We start from the raw sequence: 24,494 nt of genomic DNA on the forward strand, positions 1-24,494 counted from the left end.
CGCTGCAGGCAGGCAAGGGGGGGGATTCCTCGGGGAAACCTCCACTTGGGCAAGGGAGAGGGACTCCTGGGGGTCACTTCTCCAGTGAAAGTCCGGTCCTTCAGGTCCTGGGGGCTGCGGGTGCAGGGTCTCTCCCAGGCGTCGGGACTTTAGGTTCAAAGAGTCGCGGTCAGGGGAAGCCTCGGGATTCCCTCTGCAGGCGGCGCTGTGGGGGCTCAGGGGGGACAGGTTTTGGTACTCACAGTATCAGAGTAGTCCTGGGGTCCCTCCTGAGGTGTTGGATCGCCACCAGCCGAGTCGGGGTCGCCGGGTGCAGTGTTGCAAGTCTCACGCTTCTTGCGGGGAGCTTGCAGGGTTCTTTAAAGTTGCTGGAAACAAAGTTGCAGCTTTTCTTGGAGCAGGTCCGCTGTCCTCGGGAGTTTCTTGTCTTTTCGAAGCAGGGGCAGTCCTCAGAGGATGTCGAGGTCGCTGGTCCCTTTGGAAGGCGTCGCTGGAGCAGGATCTTTGGAAGGCAGGAGACAGGCCGGTGAGTTTCTGGAGCCAAGGCAGTTGTCGTCTTCTGGTCTTCCGCTGCAGGGGTTTTCAGCTGGGCAGTCCTTCTTCTTGTAGTTGCAGGAATCTGATTTTCTAGGGTTCAGGGTAGCTCTTAAATACTAAATTTAAGGGCGTGTTTAGGTCTGGGGGGTTAGTAGCCAATGGCTACTAGCCCTGAGGGTGGGTACACCCTCTTTGTGCCTCCTCCCAAGGGGAGGGGGTCACAATCCTAACCCTATTGGGGGAATCCTCCATCTGCAAGATGGAGGATTTCTAAAAGTTAGTCACCTCAGCTCAGGACACCTTAGGGGCTGTCCTGACTGGCCAGTGACTCCTCCTTGTTTTTCTCATTATTTTCTCCGGCCTTGCCGCCAAAAGTGGGGCCTGGCCGGAGGGGGCGGGCAACTCCACTAGCTGGAGTGTCCTGCTGGGTTGGCACAAAGGAGGTGAGCCTTTGAGGCTCACCGCCAGGTGTGACAATTCCTGCCTGGGGGAGGTGTTAGCATCTCCACCCAGTGCAGGCTTTGTTACTGGCCTCAGAGTGACAAAGGCACTCTCCCCATGGGGCCAGCAACATGTCTCGGTTTGTGGCAGGCTGCTAAAACTAGTCAGCCTACACAGATAGTCGGTTAAGTTTCAGGGGGCACCTCTAAGGTGCCCTCTGGGGTGTATTTTACAATAAAATGTACACTGGCATCAGTGTGCATTTATTGTGCTGAGAAGTTTGATACCAAACTTCCCAGTTTTCAGTGTAGCCATTATGGTGCTGTGGAGTTCGTGTTTGACAAACTCCCAGACCATATACTCTTATGGCTACCCTGCACTTACAATGTCTAAGGTTTTGTTTAGACACTGTAGGGGCACAGTGCTCATGCACTGGTACCCTCACCTATGGTATAGTGCACCCTGCCTTAGGGCTGTAAGGCCTGCTAGAGGGGTGTCTTACCTATACTGCATAGGCAGTGAGAGGCTGGCATGGCACCCTGAGGGGAGTGCCATGTCGACTTACTCATTTTGTTCTCACTAGCACACACAGGCTTGTAAGCAGTGTGTCTGTGCTGAGTGAGGGGTCTCTAGGGTGGCATAAGACATGCTGCAGCCCTTAGAGACCTTCCTTGGCATCAGGGCCCTTGGTACTAGAAGTACCAGTTACAAGGGACTTATCTGAATGCCAGGGTGTGCCAATTGTGGATACAATGGTACATTTTAGGTGAAGGAACACTGGTGCTGGGGCCTGGTTAGCAGGGTCCCAGCACACTTCTCAGTCAAGTCAGCATCAGCATCAGTATCAGGCAAAAAGTGGGGGGTAACTGCAACAGGGAGCCATTTCTTTACAGAGTGCTTCTGCAGAATTACACATTGGCATTGGGAATACATATTTGAACGCTGCTTTTTCCTCTGAAAGAACTTCCAAATGTGTTACTTGTTTTTAAAGTCACATCAGTCACTTTGTGGTAAAAATAACAGCTGTCTCTGGTACCATGTAGTTTAGTGTAGTGTAACCTTCATTTTGTGATTCATTTGCTTGTTGCTATATTCATTAATTCTTGATATTACAGGGTAACAAATCACTTTTCTGATGGTGATTTTCCCCTTTGCTGTTATTTTTTTATTTCAAATATAGCACTTTCTTTTTCTAAAGGTGACTTTGCAATTGTATATGAATTAAAACACTCTGCACCAGGCATTCCTTCTTCCATTTGATTTAGAGGGAAGATTTTATTTTCCTGCACTATAAATGTTTTGCTTGTCTCCATGTGTATATGATTGATTTCTAAGACCTTAAGGTCACATTTCATGTTGAGAAGATATTGCCGTCAACGACTGGGCTCTCCATAAAACTATATATTTTTTCACTCCATCATGCTTTGTTTGGAGGCATAAAATAAGTATTTCTAATTGAAGGCTTTTCCGTTATCTTTTTTATTATTTCTTTTCTTTTTAAGAAGTGACCTTCAGGGAGCCATCTGGGCACTATGGCCTTATCCAAATATTGTTTGACTTCACAGATCAAAGAGATGGAATGGCTTGATTGAGCAGCAATGCTTGGCTTAGACATTTTCTGACAAACCCTTCAGATATTGTCAACAAATATTTTATTTATTGGGGAAATGAGGAAAGCGTAAGGAAACATTCAGGAGTAGAACAAGTTGCCTGTGTTCAGCACTGGTGTTTCTGTGGTATATTATATCTTCCTTCAGATGTCCTATCTTGTTTGCTCATTACATCTAAAATGTCTTTTTTTTTTTTTTTAAACATATTTTATTAGTTTTGCAGTGGAGATTTGGATCCGGAGATTTTTTTCTTCGAGCTATACTCTTGTGGGGTCGGTAGGAGGCGTTGGTCGACTCCGTGGGCGTTGTAGTCGCCGTGATGACGCCTCAGCGCAGTGACGTCAGTTCTTTCTTTCTGCGCCATGCACTGATCCGGAGAGAGCTACCCTTTTCTCTTTTTGACTGATTTTGACCTTTTTGTTTAGTTTTTTGGTGGGTTGAGATGTCCCTGAAGACCAGTTTAAAGCAGCAAGAGGACTGTCACCGCATGATGTTGGTGACGGATCTGCATCAGGTCTGTTTGTGGTGCTTGTAGTGCGACCACGATCCAAAGTCGTGACCGAATGCCGGGCCATGCACCCTAAGGCCTTGAGGGAGCGTTCCCTCAAGCACATGGCAGCCCGTCACTCGACTCCGTGTAGGTCCCAGTCTTGCTCGAGGGGAAGGTCTCGAGACCGCTCGCATAGCCAGCACCATTTGTCTTCACTCAAGTGTAGGAAAATGCCACTGTTGGCATGGTTACCCCCCTGACTTTTTGCCTTTTGTTGATGCCAGCTTTGACTGAAAGTGTGCTGGGACCCTGCTAGCCAGGCCCTAGCACGAGTGGTCTTTCCCTAAAACTGTTCCTTCGTCTCCACAATTGCCACAGCCCTGGCACACAGATAGTCCCTTGTAAAAGGTAAACCTTGGTACCAAGGGCCCTGTTGCCAGGGAAGGTTTCTGAGGGCTGCAGCATGTATTATGCCACTCTGGGGACCCCTCACTCAGCACCTGCACACTGCCTCACAGCTTGTGTGTGCTGGTGGGGAGAAAAAGACTAAGTTGACATGGCACTCCCCTCAGAGTGCCATGCCCACAACCCACTGCCTGTGGCATAGGTAAGTCACCCCTCTAGCAGGCCTTACATCCCTAAGACAGGGCGCACTATACCACAGTGAAGGCATAGCTGCATGAGCACTACGCCCCTACAGGACCTTAGCCAATTGTTAGACATTGTAAGTGCAGGGTAGCCATAAAGAGTATATGGTCTGGGAGTTTGTCAAACACGCACTCCAGTGTTCCATAATGGCTACACTGAATACTGGGAAGTTTGGTATCAAACGTCTCAGCACAATAAATCCACACTGATGCCAGTCTGAGATTTATTGAGAAATGCACATAGAGGGAATCTTAGAGATGCCCCCTTCATGCCAGCCCAACTGCTATTGCTAGGCTGACCAGTCTCTGCCAGCCTGCCACTTCCAGACTAGTTTCTAGCCACATGGGGTGAGTGCCTTTGTGCACTCTGGGACCAGGAACAAAGCCTGTCCTGGTTGGAGGTGCTTCACACCTCCCCCTGCAGGAACTGTAACCCCTGGTGGTGAGCCTCAAAGGCTCAAGCCTGCTGTTAAAACGCCCCAGGGCACTCCAGCTAGTCTAGATGCCCGCCCACCGGATACAGCTCCCACTTTTGGCAGCAAGTCTGGAGGAGTTAATGAGAAAAACAAGGAGCCACCCCTCAGCCAGGTCCTCCCCTAAGGTGACCAGAGCTGATGTGACCTCCTCCTTAGAAAATCCTCTATCTTGGCATGGAGGATTTAGCCCAAAAGGATTAGGGATGTGCCACCCTCCCCAAAGGAGGCACAAGGAGGGTGTAGCCACCCTCGGGGACAGTAGCCATTGCCTACTGTCCTCCAGCCCACACCCCAAAATATATTATTTAGGGGCGACACTGAACCCAGGAAATCAGATTCCTGGTGATCTAACAGGAAGGAGGACTGGTAATCTGAAAACCCGCAGAGAAGAATGAAGACAACAACTGCTTTGGCCCCAGCCCTACCGGCCTGTCTCCTGATTCAAAGAACCTGCAACAGCGACGCATCCTGCTGGTCCAACAACCTCTGCCGACTCCAAGGACTGCCCTGCCACTCCAAAGGGCCAAGAAACTCCTGCGGACAGTGGCTGTGTCCAAAGCAACAAGAAGAAACCATTGTTAAAGGGACTCCCACCTCACTCGAGAAGCGTGAGTCCCCACCACTCTGCACCCGACGTCCCCTGCCCGTGTCCAGAGAAAACCAACACCGCAGAGAGGACCCCCAGGTGACTCTGACATGTCCACCCTGAGCTGACCTCCCTGCACCCCCACAATGACGCCTGCAGAGAAAATCCAGAGGCCCCCCTGACTGCGACTAACTCCGGTAACAAAGAACCCGACGCCTGGTAGAAGCACTGCACCCACAGCCCCAGGCCAATGAAGAACCAACCACCTATGCAGCAATGACCAGCAGGCAGCCCTCACCCTTGCCCAGTCGGTTGCTGGCCCGAGAAGCCCCCCCCCCCCCCCCCCCCCCCCCAATGCCCTGCCTGCATCATCAGAGTGACCCCCCGGGTCCCTCCATTGATTTTAAAACAAAACCCGACGCCTTGTTTGCACACTGCACCCGGCTGCCCCTGTGTGTTGCAGAGGATGTATTTTGTGTGCCCCCCCCCGTGCTCTACAAACCCCCCCCCTGGTCTTACCTTCTAGCAGACTGGAACCGGAGCACCCCTAGTCTCCATTTGTGCCTATGTAATTTGGGCCCCTCTTTGACCTCTGCACCGGACGGGCCCTGTGTTGCTGGTGCTGGGTTTTTGAGGTTGACTAGAACCCCCACCCCTAACGGTGGGCTGCCTGTGCCACTGAGACTAAAGTGCTTTACCTACCTCAAAAACTAACCTGTACTTACCTCCACCAGGAACTGTTGAATTTTACACTGTGTCCACTTTTAAAATAGCTTATTGACATTTTATGACAAACTGTGTATATTACTGTTTTGATTCAAAGTTCTATCTACACCTATGCAAAGTACCTTACATTTAATGTACTTTCCTGCTATTTGAATCTTGTGGTTCGAAGATAAATTAAGAATATTTTTCTCCATAAAAACCTATTGGTTAAGTCATTGAGTGTGTTTTCTCATTTATTGCCTTTGTGTGTACAACAAAGGCTTAACACTACCCTCAAATAAGCCTATGTGCTCGACCACGCCACCACAAATAGAGAATTAGTATTATCTATTATTGCCTCTGTCAAGCCTCTTGAGAACCCCTGGACTCTGCACATTATCTCTCATTTTGAGATAGTACAGGGAGTGCAGAATTATTAGGCAAATGAGTATTTTGACCACATCATCCTCTTTATGCATGTTGTCTTACTCCAAGCTGTATAGGCTCGAAAGCCTACTACCAATTAAGCATATTAGGTGATGTGCATCTCTGTAATGAGAAGGGGTGTGGTCTAATGACATCAACACCCTATATCAGGTGTGCATAATTATTAGGCAACTTCCTTTCCTTTGGCAAAATGGGTCAAAAGAAGGACTTGACAGGCTCAGAAAAGTCAAAAATAGTGAGATATCTTGCAGAGGGATGCAGCACTCTTAAAATTGCAAAGCTTCTGAAGCGTGATCATCGAACAATCAAGAGTTTCATTCAAAATAGTCAACAGGGTCGCAAGAAGCATGTGGAAAAACCAAGGCGCAAAATAACTGCCCATGAACTGAGAAAAGTCAAGCGTGCAGCTGCCACGATGCCACTTGCCACCAGTTTGGCCATATTTCAGAGCTGCAACATCACTGGAGTGCCCAAAAGCACAAGGTGTGCAATACTCAGAGACATGGCCAAGGTAAGAAAGGCTGAAAGACGACCACCACTGAACAAGACACACAAGCTGAAACGTCAAGACTGGGCCAAGAAATATCTCAAGACTGATTTTTCTAAGGTTTTATGGACTGATGAAATGAGAGTGAGTCTTGATGGGCCAGATGGATGGGCCCGTGGCTGGATTGGTAAAGGGCAGAGAGCTCCAGTCCGACTCAGACGCCAGCAAGGTGGAGGTGGAGTACTGGTTTGGGCTGGTATCATCAAAGATGAGCTTGTGGGGCCTTTTCGGGTTGAGGATGGAGTCAAGCTCAACTCCCAGTCCTACTGCCAGTTCCTGGAAGACACCTTCTTCAAGCAGTGGTACAGGAAGAAGTCTGCATCCTTCAAGAAAAACATGATTTTCATGCAGGACAATGCTCCATCACACGCGTCCAAGTACTCCACAGTGTGGCTGGCAAGAAAGGGTATAAAAGAAGGAAATCTAATGACATGGCCTCCTTGTTCACCTGATCTGAACCCCATTGAGAACCTGTGGTCCATCATCAAATGTGAGATTTACAAGGAGGGAAAACAGTACACCTCTCTGAACAGTGTCTGGGAGGCTGTGGTTGCTGCTGCACGCAATGTTGATGGTGAACAGATCAAAACACTGACAGAATCCATGGATGGCAGGCTTTTGAGTGTCCTTGCAAAGAAAGGTGGCTATATTGGTCACTGATTAGTTTTTGTTTTGTTTTTGAATGTCAGAAATGTATATTTGTGAATGTTGAGATGTTATATTGGTTTCACTGGTAATAATTAATAATTGAAATGGGTATATATTTTTTTTTGTTAAGTTGCCTAATAATTATGCACAGTAATAGTCACCTGCACACACAGATATCCCCCTAACATAGCTAAAACTAAAAACAAACTAAAAACTACTTCCAAAAATATTCAGCTTTGATATTAATGAGTTTTTTGGGTTCATTGAGAACATGGTTGTTGTTCAATAATAAAATTAATCCTCAAAAATACAACTTGCCTAATAATTCTGCACTCCCTGTATATACAGAGCCAGCTTCCTACACCAAGTCTTCAGGCACAGGTAAGAAGTCGTCGAAGCGGTCCGGTCACCCTTCGACTTCACCTTGTCGCTCAGCTGATGCGACACAGGAGGAGCATTGACGCTGGAGGCCTCTGTCTTTGGAGCCTGCTTCTAGGTCCGCTCCGCGGTTTCCCGAATTTCCGGGAGCTGGAGTGACCCCTCATTTTTGGGCACGCAGACCCAGATACAGCACCTTGGGGCCCAAGGGGTTTGGTAGGGGGTCCTTCGTGTTCCGTAGCTCCGGCCACCGAGGTCCCCTCCGGATCCGCTCGTTGATCCACACCTATGCCGGTCGTACCACTGAGACCTTCCCCGGCGCTGGTTCGATTGTCGACGCTCCCGACATCGGTGATGCCCACCATCGACCCGATCCTCATCCCTGTCGAGTCTGAGTCGGAATGGCGTCTCCCAAGGCTGAATCTGTCTTCAATGAGGCCTACTCACCCCAGGTCGGATTGTAACCCTTTTTCTTATGGGTACGAATTCAGGGAAAGATTGGAGGGGTCCCTGGAACCTTATGAATACCAGAAAGACCCTGATTTAGATTGGGCACAGGAGTTGGGTGAGGCCAGTGGCCTGGACACTTCTCCATACGCTGGCATGCTGTCTCCTCCTACTGTGGTTACAGCAGAGGGAGCGATTTATTCTTTGGTGGTCAGTAGGGTGGCTGAGGTCCTTGGCCTTGAGCTGCCTACTGTTCAGGTCAGATCTCCTGATGAAGGTGCTTCAGCCATGGGCTTCCTCCCCTGAGCCCCTTCTGCCATTCAATGAAGACCTCACCGATGTTCTATTGTGTATTTGGCTCAAACCCAACACGGGCTCCTGTGAACAGGACTATCACACGCCACCATCGCCCTCCCCCCGAACGGCCCCAAATTCCTGTCCTAACACCCCACGCCTGAGAGTCTTGCCATACAGGCTTCTTCTTCCTCGGGCGCATTCCCTTCCGCACCCCCGGATAGGGAATCAAAAAGGGTGCCTTGATTTTGGAAGATGTCGTCTTCCTCCATTCTCGCGCTGCGGTCCGTGAACACCGCATGCCTTCTGGGCCGTTATACCCACTCTCAGGGTGATACGGTTGCGCAAGTTCCGCCGCAAATAAGGGAGGAGGCCCGTGCTATCGTCTCCCAAGTTGTCACCAGTGGGAGAGACGTGGGGATTTTCACCATCCGATGTGGGCTAGACACGAGCGACTCTCTAGGTAGATCGGTTGTGACGGTGGCCTTGAGGCGCCACGCTTGGTTGCACACTTATGTTTTTTTGGGGGTTGCCCAACAGTCTCTTATGGACATGCCCTTTGATGGCTCCCGTCTCTTTGGAGACTGGGTGGACTCTCCTGTGGAGAGGCTGAAGGACTCCGGGCTATGGCCCGGTCCCTTGGCCTTTCCACTGCCCCTCGCCCCCAACAGTCCGCCTTGTGCCCCTTATGTGGCCACGGAAGGGGCTCCCTGTTGCATCTCCAACCCAGCCACCATGCCACCAATCCTATTCAGCCACTGCGTAGCTGGGGATGCGGAATCCCACGTGGGCATGGGACAGGGAACCAGAGGTCTGCCCAGTCCACCTCGGCCTCCAAACCCTCCGACTCCGTCCTCTCACTCTGTTCCAGTTGGCAGCAGGATTCACCATCACCTGTCCCACTGGGAATTCATCACTACGGACAGGTGGGTTTTGCAGATAGTTCAAAAGGGCTTTTCCCTCCTCTTCAAATCTGCCCCACCAGCCATGCCTCCATCTTCCGGAGCATCATTTGGCACTTCTCCACCAGGAAGTCGCAGCTCTCTTGGCCAAGGGAGCCATAGAGAAAGGTCCCGGTGCCAGAAGTAGGTTGTGGTTGTTATTCCTGCTACTTTTGGGTGTTGAAAAAGTACAAGGGCTTGTGTCCTGTTGTAGACTTTAGGACCTCCATTTCTTCCTCAAGAAGGAGAAATTCCAAATGCTCACCCTGGCTCAGGTCCTGTCTGCCTTAGACCCAGGAGACTGGATGGCAGCGTTGGACTTGGAGGATGCCTATTTCCACATTCCCATCCTGCCTGCCCACAGACATTACCTGCGGTTCGTGGTAGGTCACAAGCACTTTCAGTTTACTATGCTCCCCTTTGGCCTTACCAGTGCCCCTTCGGTGTTCACGAAAGTGATAGTGGTGGGCGCAGCCTATCTGCGCTGGTTAGGGATTTCTGTCTTCCCCTACCTCGACGACTGGCTGTTGAAGGCAGACTCGCCCCAGAAAGTAATCTCCCACCTTCAGACTACGACGAACCTCCTGCACGCGTTAGGGTTTACTATCAACGTTCTGAAGTCCCACCTGACACCCTCCCAGACGCCCCCTTTCATCGGAGCTGTTCTGAACACACAGTGCAGTTTCAGGCTCATCCTCTCGAAAAGTGAATCCAAGATATTCGGGCTATGATTCTGATCTTTCAGCCTCTGTCTTGGGTTTTGGTGAGATTGATTCTGAGGCTGCTGGGCCTCATGGTCTCCTGCATTTTGCTAGTGACACATGCCAGCTGGCATATGCAGGCTCTGCAGTGGGACCTGAAGTTCCAGTGGGCGCAGCATCAGGGAAATCTCTCTGACATGGTCCAGATCTCTTAGGGGACTGCAAAAGACCTGTAGTGGTGGCTTTCGAATCCACATAGGGTCCATGGCAGATCCTTTTCTCTTCTCTAGCCAGATCTATGCATAGTGACAGATGTGTCACTTCTAGGTTGGGACGGCCACATGGGAGAGGCAGAGATCAGAGGCCTCCAGTGAAGTCTGCGCTCCATATCCATCTTCTGGAGCTCTGGGAGATCAGGCTTGCGTTGAAAGCATTTCTTCTCTCTCTCAAAGGGAAAGTAGTGCATGTGTTCACGGACAACACTACCACCATGTGGTACTGCAACAAAGATCTTCTTTCACAGCAACAGGGGACAGTTCTTCACCCAAACCTGTCCAATCTCTGCCTTCATGCTTGGAGATTGAGCGGTGGCAGTTGATGACTTTTGACCTTCCGCCAGAAGTCTGCGATGGTATACGCCTGTCATTGGCATAAGTTTGGAGCATGGTGTACCAACAAATCTTTTGATCCTCTCTGCTCCTCTTTCTGAGGTTCTTTAGTTCATTCTTTCTTTAGCCCAGGAGGGCTCTGCTTTGGGCACCCTTAAAGGGTATTCATCAGATATTTTGGCCTTTCTTAAGTTACCTGATCAGCCCTCACTCTTTAAATCTCCTAATGTCAATCAATTCCTTAAAGGTCTCACCCATTTATTTCCTCCCACTCCATTTATCATGCCTCAGTGGGTCCTCAATCTTGCCCTTACTTTATGTGTACTCCCTTTGAGCTGATGCACAATTGTCCTTTACAGCTCCTCACTTTCAACACACTTTCTTGTTGCCATCACTTCTGCTCGCAGAGTGAGTGAGCTTCAAGCTCTTTCTTCTAAGCCTCCATTCTTGTCTGTGCACCCTGACAAAGTTGTGTTGTGCACTAAGGCTTCCTTCCTTTCCAAGGTTGGTACGCCTTTTCATGTAGGCCAGTCCATAACCTTGCCTACATTTTACGCACTCCCCAACTGTCCCATGAGTCGGAGAGACTCCACCATCTGACATTGGCATTCAATCTTAATCGTACTAAAGATTTCCGGGTGGACGATCAAATCTTTGTTGGATATGTGGGTGCGAAGAAAGGGAAGGCGGTGCAAAAACATGCCATCTCTTGATGGGTACTTCTTTGCATCAAGATATGCCACGCTTTGGCCAAGAAGCAACCCCCTGAGGGCTTGTGCGCTCATTCCACCAGAGCAACTGCTGCTTCCACTGTGTTAGCACGCGGAGTTTCTGTCCTGGTATCTGCCAGGCAGGTACGTGGGCATCCCTGCACACGTTTGCTAAACATTACTGCCTGGACAGTCAGGTCTGTTGGGACGGCTACTTTGGTCGTTCGGTCCTGCAGGACTTTCTACTATGATCTTGGTTCGCAGCCCACTTCCAAGGATGGCATTGCTTGGGTATCTATTCTAAGGTTAGTAATCTGCGACTAGAAGATTCTATCAGATGTACAAGTTACTTACCTTCTATAATGAAATATCTGGTAGGGACATATTGTAGCTGCAGATTCCTTACCTTAGAATTTTCCACCCATCCGGAGATGGTGGCATCTGTTCAGTTCAGTCAATCTGCCCCACCACCTCATCTGTTAAAACGATGACTGCCATAACCGAAAGACCATTCTCATTGTGGGGGTAAATTTGTGTATCTACCTCCACCATACAGATATGACAACAATGAAGTAGTACCCATGGCCCATTTATCGAGCGCATATGCCAGGCCACCATGTGTATTGTGCCGCCAGTCATTTATCATCAAGAGGTGGGCAGCTAGATAATAGGATTCTGCGTTCCCAGCTACAATGCCTCAGCAGTAGGTGGATGAAAGCACTTACTAAGGGCCATGGGACGGGAATTTTCCTGCCACACCCCTATAGGATTGAGAATGGAATTCAGTCCATGGACCCACTGATGTAAAATTGTGAATGCGTAATTCTGCAGTTGATTAATGAATCTAGAAAGAGAGACTATTTTAAAGATTGTAGACCGTCCCAAGAGGGACAGGAGGAGCACCAACCAAATCCTTATATCTTTAAGACTAGCCCGTACCGGTTTAATATTTGCTCCCCACACCACAGCAGCATCTGGGAACAAACAAAACCCCCCCAAATACTTGAACCCAGTGGTGGCCTGCCGCAGTCCTGAGGCCCATCCCAAGCCACGGGGCCCCGGGCCCAGTGCATAAACTGTTGATTTGGATGTATTAATATATAGGCCAGAGATTTCTCCAAATATGCGCATGATCTGTAATAGTCTGGGACCTGTCATGTTCATTGTGAGAAAGATGAGGACATCATCAGGGTATAGTGTAATTCTATCAGGCAATACATCCCTTTTTTTAAACCCTTGACTTCGAAATCCATCCTCATCCACACCGCCATGGGCTATATGACCAGGGCAAACAGCAGTGGGGGATGGGGGCAACCCTGTCGTGTCCCCTGGATAGGGGAGGAACCAGAGCGGGTCTCTGCCACCCTCTACGATGCCTTCAAGTCAGTGTATAACAGGCAAAGGTATGACGTAAACAGAGGGCCAAGGTTAAGACTCTGGAGCAGGATAAATAAGTACTCTTAGCTCACGAAAGCTTTGTCTAAGTTGGACAAAAAGACAATTTCTGGCTCCTCCAGTCTGTCGGCCATGGCTATTGCATTATAGATACAGTGGATATTATGGCGTGTCATCCACTGGGTCATGAAACCAGACTCGTCTAAATGACCAGATCTGATATACTTAATTAGCGGATTCGCCAATGCGTTGGCCTATATCTGTACCTCTACGTTTAATAGAGATATCAGGTGATATGACGTCCGATCATCCACCAGACATTCAGGTGAAGGAAATACCACAATCTCCGCATGGTGCTAACCCAGTGGCATGACCTCTGCTTCTGTGGCAGACAAGACCGCATAAAGGTGGTCTTGAAGTTTGGCCATGTATGCTATAAAGAATTCACAAGGTACCCTTTTGGTCTGGGGGCTTTGTCTGAATTAATACTGACGACACCCAAGACAAATTTTTCTTTTGTGAGCTTCTCTTCTAACTATGCATGGGCTGTGGTCGAAAAGGTCTTGAGCAGGAGAGCTCCCACAAATTCCTCTGTTAGTACACTAGGCACTATCTTGAGCCTGTTATATGCTCCCTTGAAGTGAGAAGCAGATCTACACTGTATCTTCTCCAGGTCTGTAAGTAAGGCAACCGACTCATCCCCTATCAGAGGAAGGGAGGTGACCTAGAGCCACCTTGGCACAATCTATGAAGCATCCGACTTGACAACCCACTGGTAACTAAGGCTCTGAGGTGCCTGCCATGCTAGTCTTGCCTCATCCATTAGAGTCTGGTGGTATTGTTGTTGCACTAAGCCAAGCTGCCGATGTTCCTGATGGCCATCTGGTAAGTTGCCTCGCAGGTGCAGTTTTGAGATTTTTACCTTTAGGGGCTGCTGTATGTCTTTATTTATGCTGTTGGACTGCCCCATACAATAGCTAATGTCTGTCCCCTGGAGTGTGGACTTCAGAGTCTCCAACAATACCTGGGGGGATGTAACCAAGCCTGTATTATGTGTAGAGTATCTGTTAATAGAGGCTTCAAGGTGTGTGCGATTAAGGGCACTGGAGGTGCCAGGGCGACATACCCAGTGAAATGTCTGACTCCTAGGACCCACCCGCTGGCCCAGGACCACTGGGGAGTGATCTGACAAGCCTCTGGGAAGTACTGTAATGTCTGTCACTCTAGGGAGATGATTGTTCAGTTTGTGGCTCAGTTTGTGGCTACAGAGGCTTTGGTTAACTGTGATGGGACACTATGGCTTTTTTACCATTATCTGGAATGATATGTAGCAATATTTGTATATGTACGATTAATACCTGCGGTCTGAATAAGGCGAAGAGACGGAGGACGGCATTACGATTAATGCTGGTGAAACTGGATATCATATGTATCCCAAAAACACATATCCCCTGGGGCATGATAACTCTTTGCAGACCTGGGGTTTTCACATTTTGGCTTGTACCCGCCAGGGCCTAGCATCCAGGGCGGTGGCCATTTTAGCTAGACAGACTAACTACTCACTGAATTGGAGCACTGGAGACATAGCGGGCAGGTGGGTCATCCTGTAGTGTTGTGTGGGGGAGGAAGATTCACACTGTGATCGGTATATGGGTCTAATTTGGCCTAGGCTGGTGTTCTCATTTTTCTAAATGTTGAATTAGCCTCTTGGCCAGTTCCGCTTGTTTTGTGAGCTGATTTCAATATACACTAAGCAATTAAGAAACACTTAGGTGGGGTTCAAGTGTATACTGGTAGGAAACCTCTGGTTTTACGGCACTTCAACAATTGGTTCAGTGGCACAGACTAGTGGACATGTGGGACAAACATATGAATTCCGACCTGGGATATACATTCTATCAACCGTGCAGAGATGACAGAAGTGATAACTACTAATCTCCGGCTGTAAAGGAGATGGAGAAAGAAACAATATTTTGGAAAGTACTCTGGGTATAAGCTCAATGTGGCAAAAGCACAGATCATTTGTACAAAAGGCACCTGTATTGAGGACCCTTGACGGAAGCTGTATATATGGTAGTACGAATTACATCAGAATGGATTACTTGGTTAACTTGAATTTGGCTCCTCTCCTAACTCAGACAGGGCAAGAGTTTAGGAGAATAAATTGCCAGTGTCTGTCACTGGTACGAAGGTGTTATCTCTTGAAAATGATGATTTTGCCCAAGCTCTTGTATCTATTCAGAGCTATCCAGCTGGAATTTAGTAGGATCAGGTTGGCAAGATTTTAGAGTGCATGCTTCAACTTCATCTGGGAGTTCAAGTAGCCTAGAAGTGCTTCTAAGTTCTAAGTGCTTCTGTTGTCTAAGGGCCATGGGGGCTGGGCTGTCCCAAACCTTGCATTGTATTATTGGGCCTGTCTGCTTCAACATCTGGGTATAGTGGCCACGGGTAGAGCAGGGAATCTGTCTCAGCCCAATTCCCTTCAATTTATGAATTAATAAAGGGGTTTGGATGCCAAGGGCTGCCTTGTGATAAATATCGAACCCAGCTATTGCAGAAAGGAAACAAAATTCAAGGTTTTGCACGGGTGCATGTGTAAATTATGATGACCGGTTAAAAGATTGTTTAGGCTCCAGAAATGTATTTATTATACACCTCTCTGGGGGTCCCCTGAACTATCTAAATTTCTCAAGATTTTCTTATTAATTTGGATCAGACTCAATTTTCACTTGACCAGGTTCCGGTACTTAACGCTGTTGCTAGGGGGAAAAAAAGGAAGGATTGCAACACTTTTGTCATTGTTAATGGAAGGCGGGTCTGATGCTTTGGAGGCTAAAAATTCTAAGTGGGAAAGGAGACTTGGGACTGAAGGGTTACTTCTACAGGAGTCATTAGATCTTGGCAGGCAGGGTATTGTTCACAGCGGGGCTGAAGAGTCAGCATTATAAAACCATATTCAACCTTTATTACACACCAGTTAAAATGTATAAATGGGGTAGGAGATCCGATAGCAGATGTTACCACAGTGGAGTGGACCAAGCAGGTATTGTGCATGTATATTTCGCATATTTAGCTTTGGCTCTTGTTTAAAAAAAAAAAAAAAAAAAAAAAACACATTGGCTTTATTGTTGGTATGGTCATAAGGGTCCAAATAACTACTTCAATGATGTTATTAGGAGTAGTCAAGGATATACCTGCTACAAAGATCTTGTACAAAGAATCGTACTTTGTATTTCTTGCAGTGTCAGTGGCTCTTATGTGCATTGTATCAGACTGGCTAATACCAGACCAATTTACTATCTGGAGATTAATTTGTATAAAAGTAAGAGGCAGAGGGCTCAGAAATGGTGGACCCTGATTTGGTCTCCTATCACCAGGCGGCTAGAGGGTATGAATTAGAGGGAACTGGTGGGGTTTCGGATGTTTGAGCGAGTTTGGAGCAGTTAAGGATTATGGTATAGGAAGATTGGACATCAGAGGTAATATATTACTTTGCTTAGTGCTCAGGTAAATAGCTTAAGCAACTGATTTCTGTATGCTTGTTTTATCTTAGCTGCATTATTCTGTGTCATTTACTGAGTACCTAGTGAGTTAAAGGGTCGCTTTTTATTTATTGGTCAAAGATTGCTTTCATGAATTTACGATAGTATTTCCTCCTCTCTAACCTTTATTTATGTAATGTATTGCTCTCTGTCCCTTTCCCCTCTGCCTTTAATTTTAACTGCAATAAAAAAATTATATTTAACTAATGACACCAATATCATAATCGAAATATGTATTTTATTTGGTTTGACACACTGAGATGTCAGTAAAGGGAAGGTGGAAGAGATTCATGGTGTTATCAGGGTTATGAGCACAGCAAGACGCTATTCTTCACAGAAAGTTACTGCAAGGCATATAACTCAATTTTTAGATAAGTTTTGAATGGGCAACAATTAAAAATGATGTGCAGACTAAAGTAACCAGCCTTATTTTTTTAATTTTCCAATAGTTTTTATAAAGAAGAATCACTGGTACCAGAAGCTTTTGTTGGTACTCCCAGCACCAAAGCATCGCAAAGCATTTCAAGGTATGCCATGTTTATGTTTTAATATCTAATCACCATATCAACTTTTGCTTTTTCTTTCTGTATTGATGATGTGCTTCAGTAACTGAAAATGTGTACTCCATTGTATCTTTCGTCCTGAAATATTGAACAAAAGTGGATCTTCCCTTTTTTTCTTCCTCTTGTTCAAGTTTGAGAAAAATGCAGTTTGACATTTGTAATTTCTCATGACAACATCTAATTGTAGATTCTTCACTTGGTGAATACCCCAAGCCACCAGACTGGATCTGTAGAATTTTCAAAGGCAATTCCGTTGGGCGCCAGTAGGTGGTGTCATGCAGCTCCTCATTGGGTACTACCTTTGCATGCTAACGTCAGTTTTTTTGGTGCCTTTGCAGATGCAGAGCTTGTTCGCTCACTTTTCCCCAAAATATTTTTCCAGTGTGGTAGGGAATGTCCTTACCTAAAATGTCAGGTGTAGGAAGTTGCCTCTGTATATACTATATATACTACATGAGAAGGCACACAAAGTACACCCTCAGCAGGCACAGGGGCGGCCGGGTGCAGTGAGCAAAGCAGGCGTCTGGTTTTGTATAGGTTTCAATGGAGGGACCCAGGGGTCGCTCTAGTGGTGCAGGCAGGCACGGGGGGGTGGCTTCTCTGGACAGCCACCACCTGGGCAAGGCAGAGGGTCGCCTGGGGGGGTCACTCCTGTGTCGACGTTCGGTTCCTTCAGCTCCTGTGGGCTGCGGGTGCAATGTTGGTTCCAGGCGTCGGGTCCCTTGTTACAGGCAATCACAGTCACGGGGAGCCTCTGGATTCTCTCTGCAGGTGTCGCTGTGGGGGCTCAAGGGGGTCGTCTCTGGTTACTCACGGGCTCGCAGTCGCTGGGGAGTCCTCCCTGAGGTGTTGGTTTTCTGCAGGTCGAGCCAGGGGCATCGGGTGCAGAGTGTAGAGTCTCACGCTTCCGGCGGGAAACGTGAAGTCTTTGGAAGTTGCTTCTTTGTTTCAAAGAAGTAGCTGGTTTTGAACAGGGCCGCTGTTTACGGGTGTTTCTTGGTCCTGTAGTCCAGGGCAGTCCTCTGAGGCTTCAGAGGTCGCTGGTCCCTGTCAGATGTGTCGCTGGAGCAGGTTTTCGAAGTTGGAGACAGGCCGGTAGGGCTGGGGCCAAAGCAGTTGTCGTCTTCCTTCTTCTCTGCAGGCTTGTAGGTCAGCAGTCCTTCTTTCTTCAGGTTGCAGGAATCTGATTTCCTGGGTTCAGGGTCGCCCCTAAATACTCAATTTAGGGGTGTGTTTAGGTCTGGGAGGGCAGTAGCCAATGGCTATCGTCCTTGAGGGTGGCTACACCCTCTTTGTGCCTCCTCCCTGAGGGGAGGGGGGCACATCCCTAATCTTATTAGGGGAATCCTCCAAAATCAAGATGGAGGATTTCTAAAGCCAGGGGTCACCTCAGCTCAGGACACCTTAGGGGCTGTCCTGACTGGTGGGTGACTCCTCCTTGTTTTTCTCATTATCTCCCCTGGACTTGCCACCAAAAGTGGGGGCTGTGTCCAGGGGGGGGCGGGCATCTCCACTAGCTGGAGTGCCCTGGGGCATTGTAACACGAAGCTTGAGCCTTTGAGGCTCACTGCTAGGTGTTACAGTTCCTGCAGGGGGGAGGTGTTAAGCATCTCTACCCAGTGCAGGCTTTGTTTTTGGCCTCAGAGAGCACAAAGGCTCTCACCCGAGGGGGTCAGAAACTCGTCTCTCAGTAGCAGGCTGGCACAGACCAGTCAGTCCTGCACTGAAGGATTGGGTAAAATACAGGGGGCACCTCTAAGATGCCCTCTGTGTGCATTTTTTTAATAAATCCAACACTGGCATCAGTGTGGGTTTATTATTCTGAGAAGTTGGATACCAACCTTCCCAGTATTCAGTGTAGCCATTATGGAGCTATGGAGTTCGTTTTTGACCAACTCCCAGACCATATACCTAATATGGCCACACTGTACTTACAATGCCTAAGAATAGACTTAGACACTGTAGGGGCATATTGCTCATGCAGCAATGCCCTCACCTGTGGTATAGTGCATCCTGCCTTAGAGCTGTAAGGCCTGCTTGAGGGGTGACTTACCTATGCCACAGGCAGTATTTTGTGGGCATGACATCCTGAGGGGGATGCCATGTTGACTTTGCCTTTTTCTCCCCACCAACACACAAAATCTACAATGGCAGTGTGCATGTGTTAGGTGAGGGTTCCCTTAGGGTGGCACAACATATGCTGCAGTCCTTAGAGACCTTCCCTGATCACAGGGCCCTGGGTACCACTGGTACCTTTTACAAGGGACATATCTGTGTGCCAGGGGTGTGCCAATTGTGGAAACAATGGTACATTTTAGGTGAAAGAACACTGGTGCTGGGGCCTGGTTAGCAGGGTCCCAGCACACTTCTCAATCAAGTCAAGTGGGGGTAACTGCAACAGGGAGCCATTTTCCTACAACAGGGTTCAAGCCATGTAGAGAATACCATAAGCAGATGTCGATGATTTACACTCACAAGGTCAGTCTCCAGTGTCTCTGCTCCTCACATGACTTGGAGCTCAGTGACCGATTAACAAAGATGAACATGAAGGCCATCCACAACTGCAAAGCCCATGCTAGACATCAAACACGGAAAGAATTTGATGATGACATGGTATCAATTGAAGTCAAGAACATGGACATGCTCTGAGTCAGCCCTCCCTACCAAGTAATTGGAAAGAAAAAAAAAAAGTAAAAGAAACACAGGTGATTCAATCACAACACCGGTTCGTTCCGCCACTCCTACCACTTGGAGTTGCGCTGTGATTTGGCTACCTTTAAACTGCAAACGGACTCATGCTCCGGCACCCAATCCACTTTGCAACCCCAAGGTTCGAGATTGGCACAGACACCATTGACACCAGCCCTAGAGCAGGTAGTGTAGGAGGCTGGCTTAGTATGTGGTGTACACCTATAGGGGAGACATCCTTTACTAAGTCTGGGCAACCCTTCATGATAGTGTAGGTGGCTCTAGATAACCAGAGCTCTCATAGGGTAGCTGTGGAGAGCAGCTAAGGCTTATCCAGGAGGGTGTAAAGCGGTTGATCATACCACACAGGTCAGTACTGATATATAGACACAGGAAAGAACGACTAAAGTGTGAGAAATGTTATGATGATTGAAACTATATAATAAAAAAAAAGTAATGTGAAAATAACTTCAAACTCACTCTGCCACCCAAGGACCTTTAGGACTGGGGAAGTGCTAAAACCCCAAAGGTAAGTAGATGGGATTCCCCAGGCACCCCTGTGCAGAGTAGTAATCTGTGGTCAGTGTCCATAGGCGAATATGGGGAAGTCATGGTTGGAGTTTCAGAGGACCCTGAAGAAACCCGTTGGGACAAGGGAGGTTGGATAGTACCCCCACCCGTGGATACCCAGAAAAGTGGAGTTCATACACCATGGAGCCCAGGTGCATAGGGGTGAAGACGTGTCAGAACCTCCAGCTTAAGTCAGTGTGGACCTCGGTTGTCCAGCTGCTGTTGTGACCAATGGACCAGGTCAGTGGAACCCAGGTGTGGATTCCGGAAGAAGAGGGCCTAAAGAAAGAGGAAACAGAGTCCAGACCATCTTGAGGTGCCCAGGTGTTGCAGGAGGGCCATGCCCACCCTTCTCGGAGATGCTTTCCTGTAGGACGGTGGATGAAGTGAAGCTGTGGAGTCTAGGTGATGAAGGAAGATTTCAGGAGTAGTCCGCGAGCTGCCTCTTGCTGGTGATCGAATTGTAGAGGGGTCAGTGTCAGCGGGACTACCAATAAGCCTTGGCAAATGCAGGAAAGCTTTGCACAGAGTTTGCAGGCTTTGTGGGGACCAGCAAGTTTTAGGTGACCCAACCTTGGCAGGTAGGGGAGGGCCAGCCCTCAGCACACGGACAGCCAGCAGGAATCAGTGGATACCCCCAGCAGAACACTCTGGCAGCAGGCGCAAGGAGTCACTGGGAGGCCTCAACAGCACGGCAAAGAGAGTTGCCCACATCACAGGAGTTGCAGAGAGGACGTTGTACTTGGAGCTGGAGAGTGCTGGAGGCCAGGGCTTCTTGGAGCTACAAGGTCTCTGGACTGAAGATCCAACTAGTCTTGACAATGACAAACCGATATGGTGCACATAGGTTCCAGCCAAGCAGTGCCACCGAGGGACCACAGACTTAACAGTTGCAAGGAAGATAGGTCAGACCTCTGGAGAGCCACAGAAACGCCACCTGTGTTGTAGAGCCTTGAAGAGTCTGTGGGACAGCAGGAGTCACAAATCGGTTGTAGTCATTGAGGTACCTGCTGATGCAGGGGACTTACTTCGTCACTCCAGTGGAGATTCCGGCTTGCTTTCCTAAGGGCAGGCAGAGTCCCAGTGACTGGAGGATGCACAGCCATGGGGTTGTAGAAGTGTTTTCAGAACTTGGAAACAAAGTTGCAGTAGGAGCCCCCTTACTGGTTAGAGTCTTGCTTCTGGTTCCAGCGAAGAACAGCAGCAATTCTGGTGTCCAGGTTGCAGAAGTGTCTTGCAGAGGAGACTTGCAGATGGTTCCTGAAGTCTTGCAGATGAACATAGGGTTCCACCCTCAGGGAAGCCATTAAGTAACCCAGGAAGGGGTTTGGACACTTAATGCAGTGGCTCACCTATCAGGGGAGGTCAGGGACGTCACCCATTGGACTAACCATTCAGATGCTCCCAGGGGCCTCTGCTCATCTTATTTCCAAGATGGCAGAATCAAGTGGCCACTCCCCTGTCATTTATGTGGTTTCACGCCAGAGTGGGAACCGGGGATTCCTGCACTGCTGTAAACCGGTTTACGCTGAGGAACCAAATGTGCACTTCAAAGCAGTCTGGTGGAGCTCAGAGGCAGCCACACCCCAGCCCAGAGACACTTTCTTCTAAAGATGAGGTGGCCACAGCTCTTTGTTTAAGGAAATCCTTTGTTCGGCCTTCCCCCTGCCCGAGTGATGGGCAGCAGCACAGGCTGTGCAGGCAGACTTTGGAGTATCCCCTAGGGAACCTCTAGAGTACTTGGTATCATGAAACTAGCACTGGAATCAGTGTAGTTGCATGCTCTGGACATGTTTGATACCAAACATGCCTATGTTCAGTGAAGCCATTATGTAGTTGGACAACTCATGTTGACCAGTGCCCACTACATGCATTTAAGATAGTTTCCCTGCATTTACAAAGCCCAGGAAATGGAACCTGGGGTTTGTAGGGGCACTTCTGCTCATGCAGGGTTGCTCTCACACTTAGAACCATGCACCCTGCCCTTGGGCTGAGAGGCCTACCTGAGGGGTGATTTACAGGATCCGAGTGCAGTTACCATGATATAAGGCAACCCTTAAATCTGGAGTGAAAGATGCATGCACAATTTCACACAGGCTGCAATGGCAGGCCTGTAGACACAGTTTGCTTGGGCCCTCATGGGTGGCACAATACACGCTGCAGCTCTTGGAGGGGGGGGGGGGGGGCCCTGGTGTAACAATGCCTTGGGTACCTAAGTACCATATACTAGGGACTTACATGGGTGCATCAAAATGTAGATTGTGAGGTCTAAAAACTATCATATAATTACATTTAGGGGAGAGAACACTGACACTAGGGTCCTGGTTAGCAGAATTCCAGTGTACTACAGTCTAAACACACTATCACCAGGCAAAAAGTGGAGGGTAACTGTGCCAGAAAGGTCTTAATTTCCTATATGAATGTCACAGAGCGTGAAGTCGTCGTCATCGTCCCTTTCAGTCCTTGAGGTGATCTGTTAAGTCGGGGTGCAAGAGAAAGAGTAAGAAGTCGAAGTGCTGTTCGACATATTGTCCATCGGCTGATGCAGTGAGGGAGTGTCCCCATTCTAGTCCTTGTTCTTTGGAACCTGTCCCCTGGCGGACTCCGCGCCTCACCTAGGCCATGCATCTCATTTTTGAGCAGTCCTACCCAGCTTGATCACCTTTGGGCCCCTCAGGGTTGGAGGGGGCACAATTTGGTTCCGCGCTGGTGGCTACTGCCCCAGTGGCGATGGGCTCTGAGGGATCCAGTCCTGGATCCGGAAGGGATCTAAACCGACGGCTGTCATACCACCTTCACCTTTGCCAGTGCTGATGCTCCCAGCACCCACTGGCAGCACTATTCCCCATAGTCATCCCAGACTGTGACACTGAACTAGATGGACGTCACCCAACTACAAGGTTGGCAGGAGCTTTGCCTCCTCGTTCGGATCCTGAGCACTATCCTGCTAGGCCAGGCCTCGGGGAAGAATGGGAGAGGTTGCTGGACACTTTAGAATGCCAGCCATAGAAAGAAGAAATAGACTCACCTGGGAACTTGGGTGAAGCCAGTGGAATGGACACATCAACAGGTGCTGGTACGCTTTTTACCCCTACTGTAGCTCCGGAGGAAGGATCCTCTTATGCAGTGGTGGTGAGGAAGACGGTTGAGGTCCTGGACTGTCAGGTACCCACAGTCGCCGTTAAGACTAATCTCTTGACAGAGGTGCTGCAACCGGGAGCTTCCCCCGCCAAACCCCTGATCCTGTTCAGTGATGCCCTCACAGGCATTCTTCTGGGTACCTTGTTCAAACCCAGCACAGGGAATAGGATGATTTCCCACTGCCATCGCCCCGCACCTGGGGATCCATGTTTCCTGACTCAACACCCCACCCCTGAGAGCTTGGTGGTCCAAGCCTCCACTTCAAATGGTGTGTTCCCTACCCGCTCTCCCTGAAAGGGAATCCAAGAAGCTGGAATAATTTGGTTAGAAGATTTCTTCTGCCAACCTTGCATTGCGGTCTGAGAACACTGCATGCCGTCTAGGTTGTTATTACCACACTCTATCGGACACGGTTGCACAATTGCTGCCACAGGTCCTGGAGGAGGCCAGGGCTGTACTATCTTAGGTTGTCGCAGACAGGAGAGAGACAGCAAAATTCATGATACATTGCACACTGGACTCGACCCACTTGCTAGACAGAACAGCTTCATTGACAGTAGCTGAGCTTGGCTGGCTTTTCGGGGATGTCCAAGCTTCCCTGATGGACATGCCTTTCAATGACTCCCATCTCTTCAGAGACAAGGGAGATTCGGCACTTGAGCGCCTCAAGGATTCTCGTGTTAGGGCCAGGTCCTTGGGCTGCGCGGCGGCCCCTCATCTCCACTAATCTGCCTTCAGCTCTTTTGTGACTACGGAAGGGGCTTCCAACTGCTCCAGTTTCTGTCCAGCCATTGTGTCTTACATGCTGCCCCACCTCTGCATGGCTGAAGGTGCGAGACCCATCAACCTCATGGGGCAGTGGCCAGAGGTCTGATGGCAGTGGTCGCAGCTCATCTGCTGAGTTAGGGTTATCAGTCTTACCCTGTCTCTACAACTGAAAGTTGAAGGCGAGCTTGATCCAGGCTGTCGTCTCCCACCTCCAGACTATGGTGAACCTTTTGCATTTGTTTGGGTTCACTGTCAATGTGCAGAAATCACACATGGCACCTTCTCAGATGCTCCCTTTTATCTGAACTGTTCTGGACACCGTGTATTCTCAAGCTTATCCTCAGAGTGGCAAGTCCAGGATATTCAGGCTATGATAATGATGTTTCACCCTCTGTCCTGGATTTCGGTGAGACTGACTCAGTCTTCTGGACCTCATAGCTTCATGCATCCTGCTGGTGACACATGCCAAATGGTGTATGCAGGCTCTGCAGTGGGACCCGAAGTTCCAGTAGGCAGAGCGTCGGGGGAATCTCTCCGACAAGGTTCAGATCTCAGAGGTGTAGGAAAGCACCCTTTTTGGCATAGTTAGCCCCCCACCTTCCTGGTATCTGATG

The 24,494-nt window shown here is 48.8% G+C and overlaps 1 protein-coding gene across 2 annotated transcripts in view; it reads left to right on the forward strand.

Moving 5' to 3' along the window:
- The window catches only part of AHCTF1 (AT-hook containing transcription factor 1), a 1,009,458-nt gene that overhangs the window by 441,177 nt on the left and 543,787 nt on the right, over positions 1 to 24,494 (forward strand). For both annotated transcript variants that reach the window (XM_069235080.1, XM_069235081.1), the window contains one exon: positions 16,600 to 16,677. In XM_069235080.1, coding sequence (XP_069091181.1) covers positions 16,600 to 16,677 — 78 coding nt within the window. The remainder of the gene's footprint in view (positions 1 to 16,599; positions 16,678 to 24,494) is intronic.

This window comes from Pleurodeles waltl, chromosome 5, assembly GCF_031143425.1.
Source record: "Pleurodeles waltl isolate 20211129_DDA chromosome 5, aPleWal1.hap1.20221129, whole genome shotgun sequence".
In the NCBI taxonomy this organism is placed as follows: Eukaryota; Metazoa; Chordata; class Amphibia; order Caudata; family Salamandridae; genus Pleurodeles; species Pleurodeles waltl.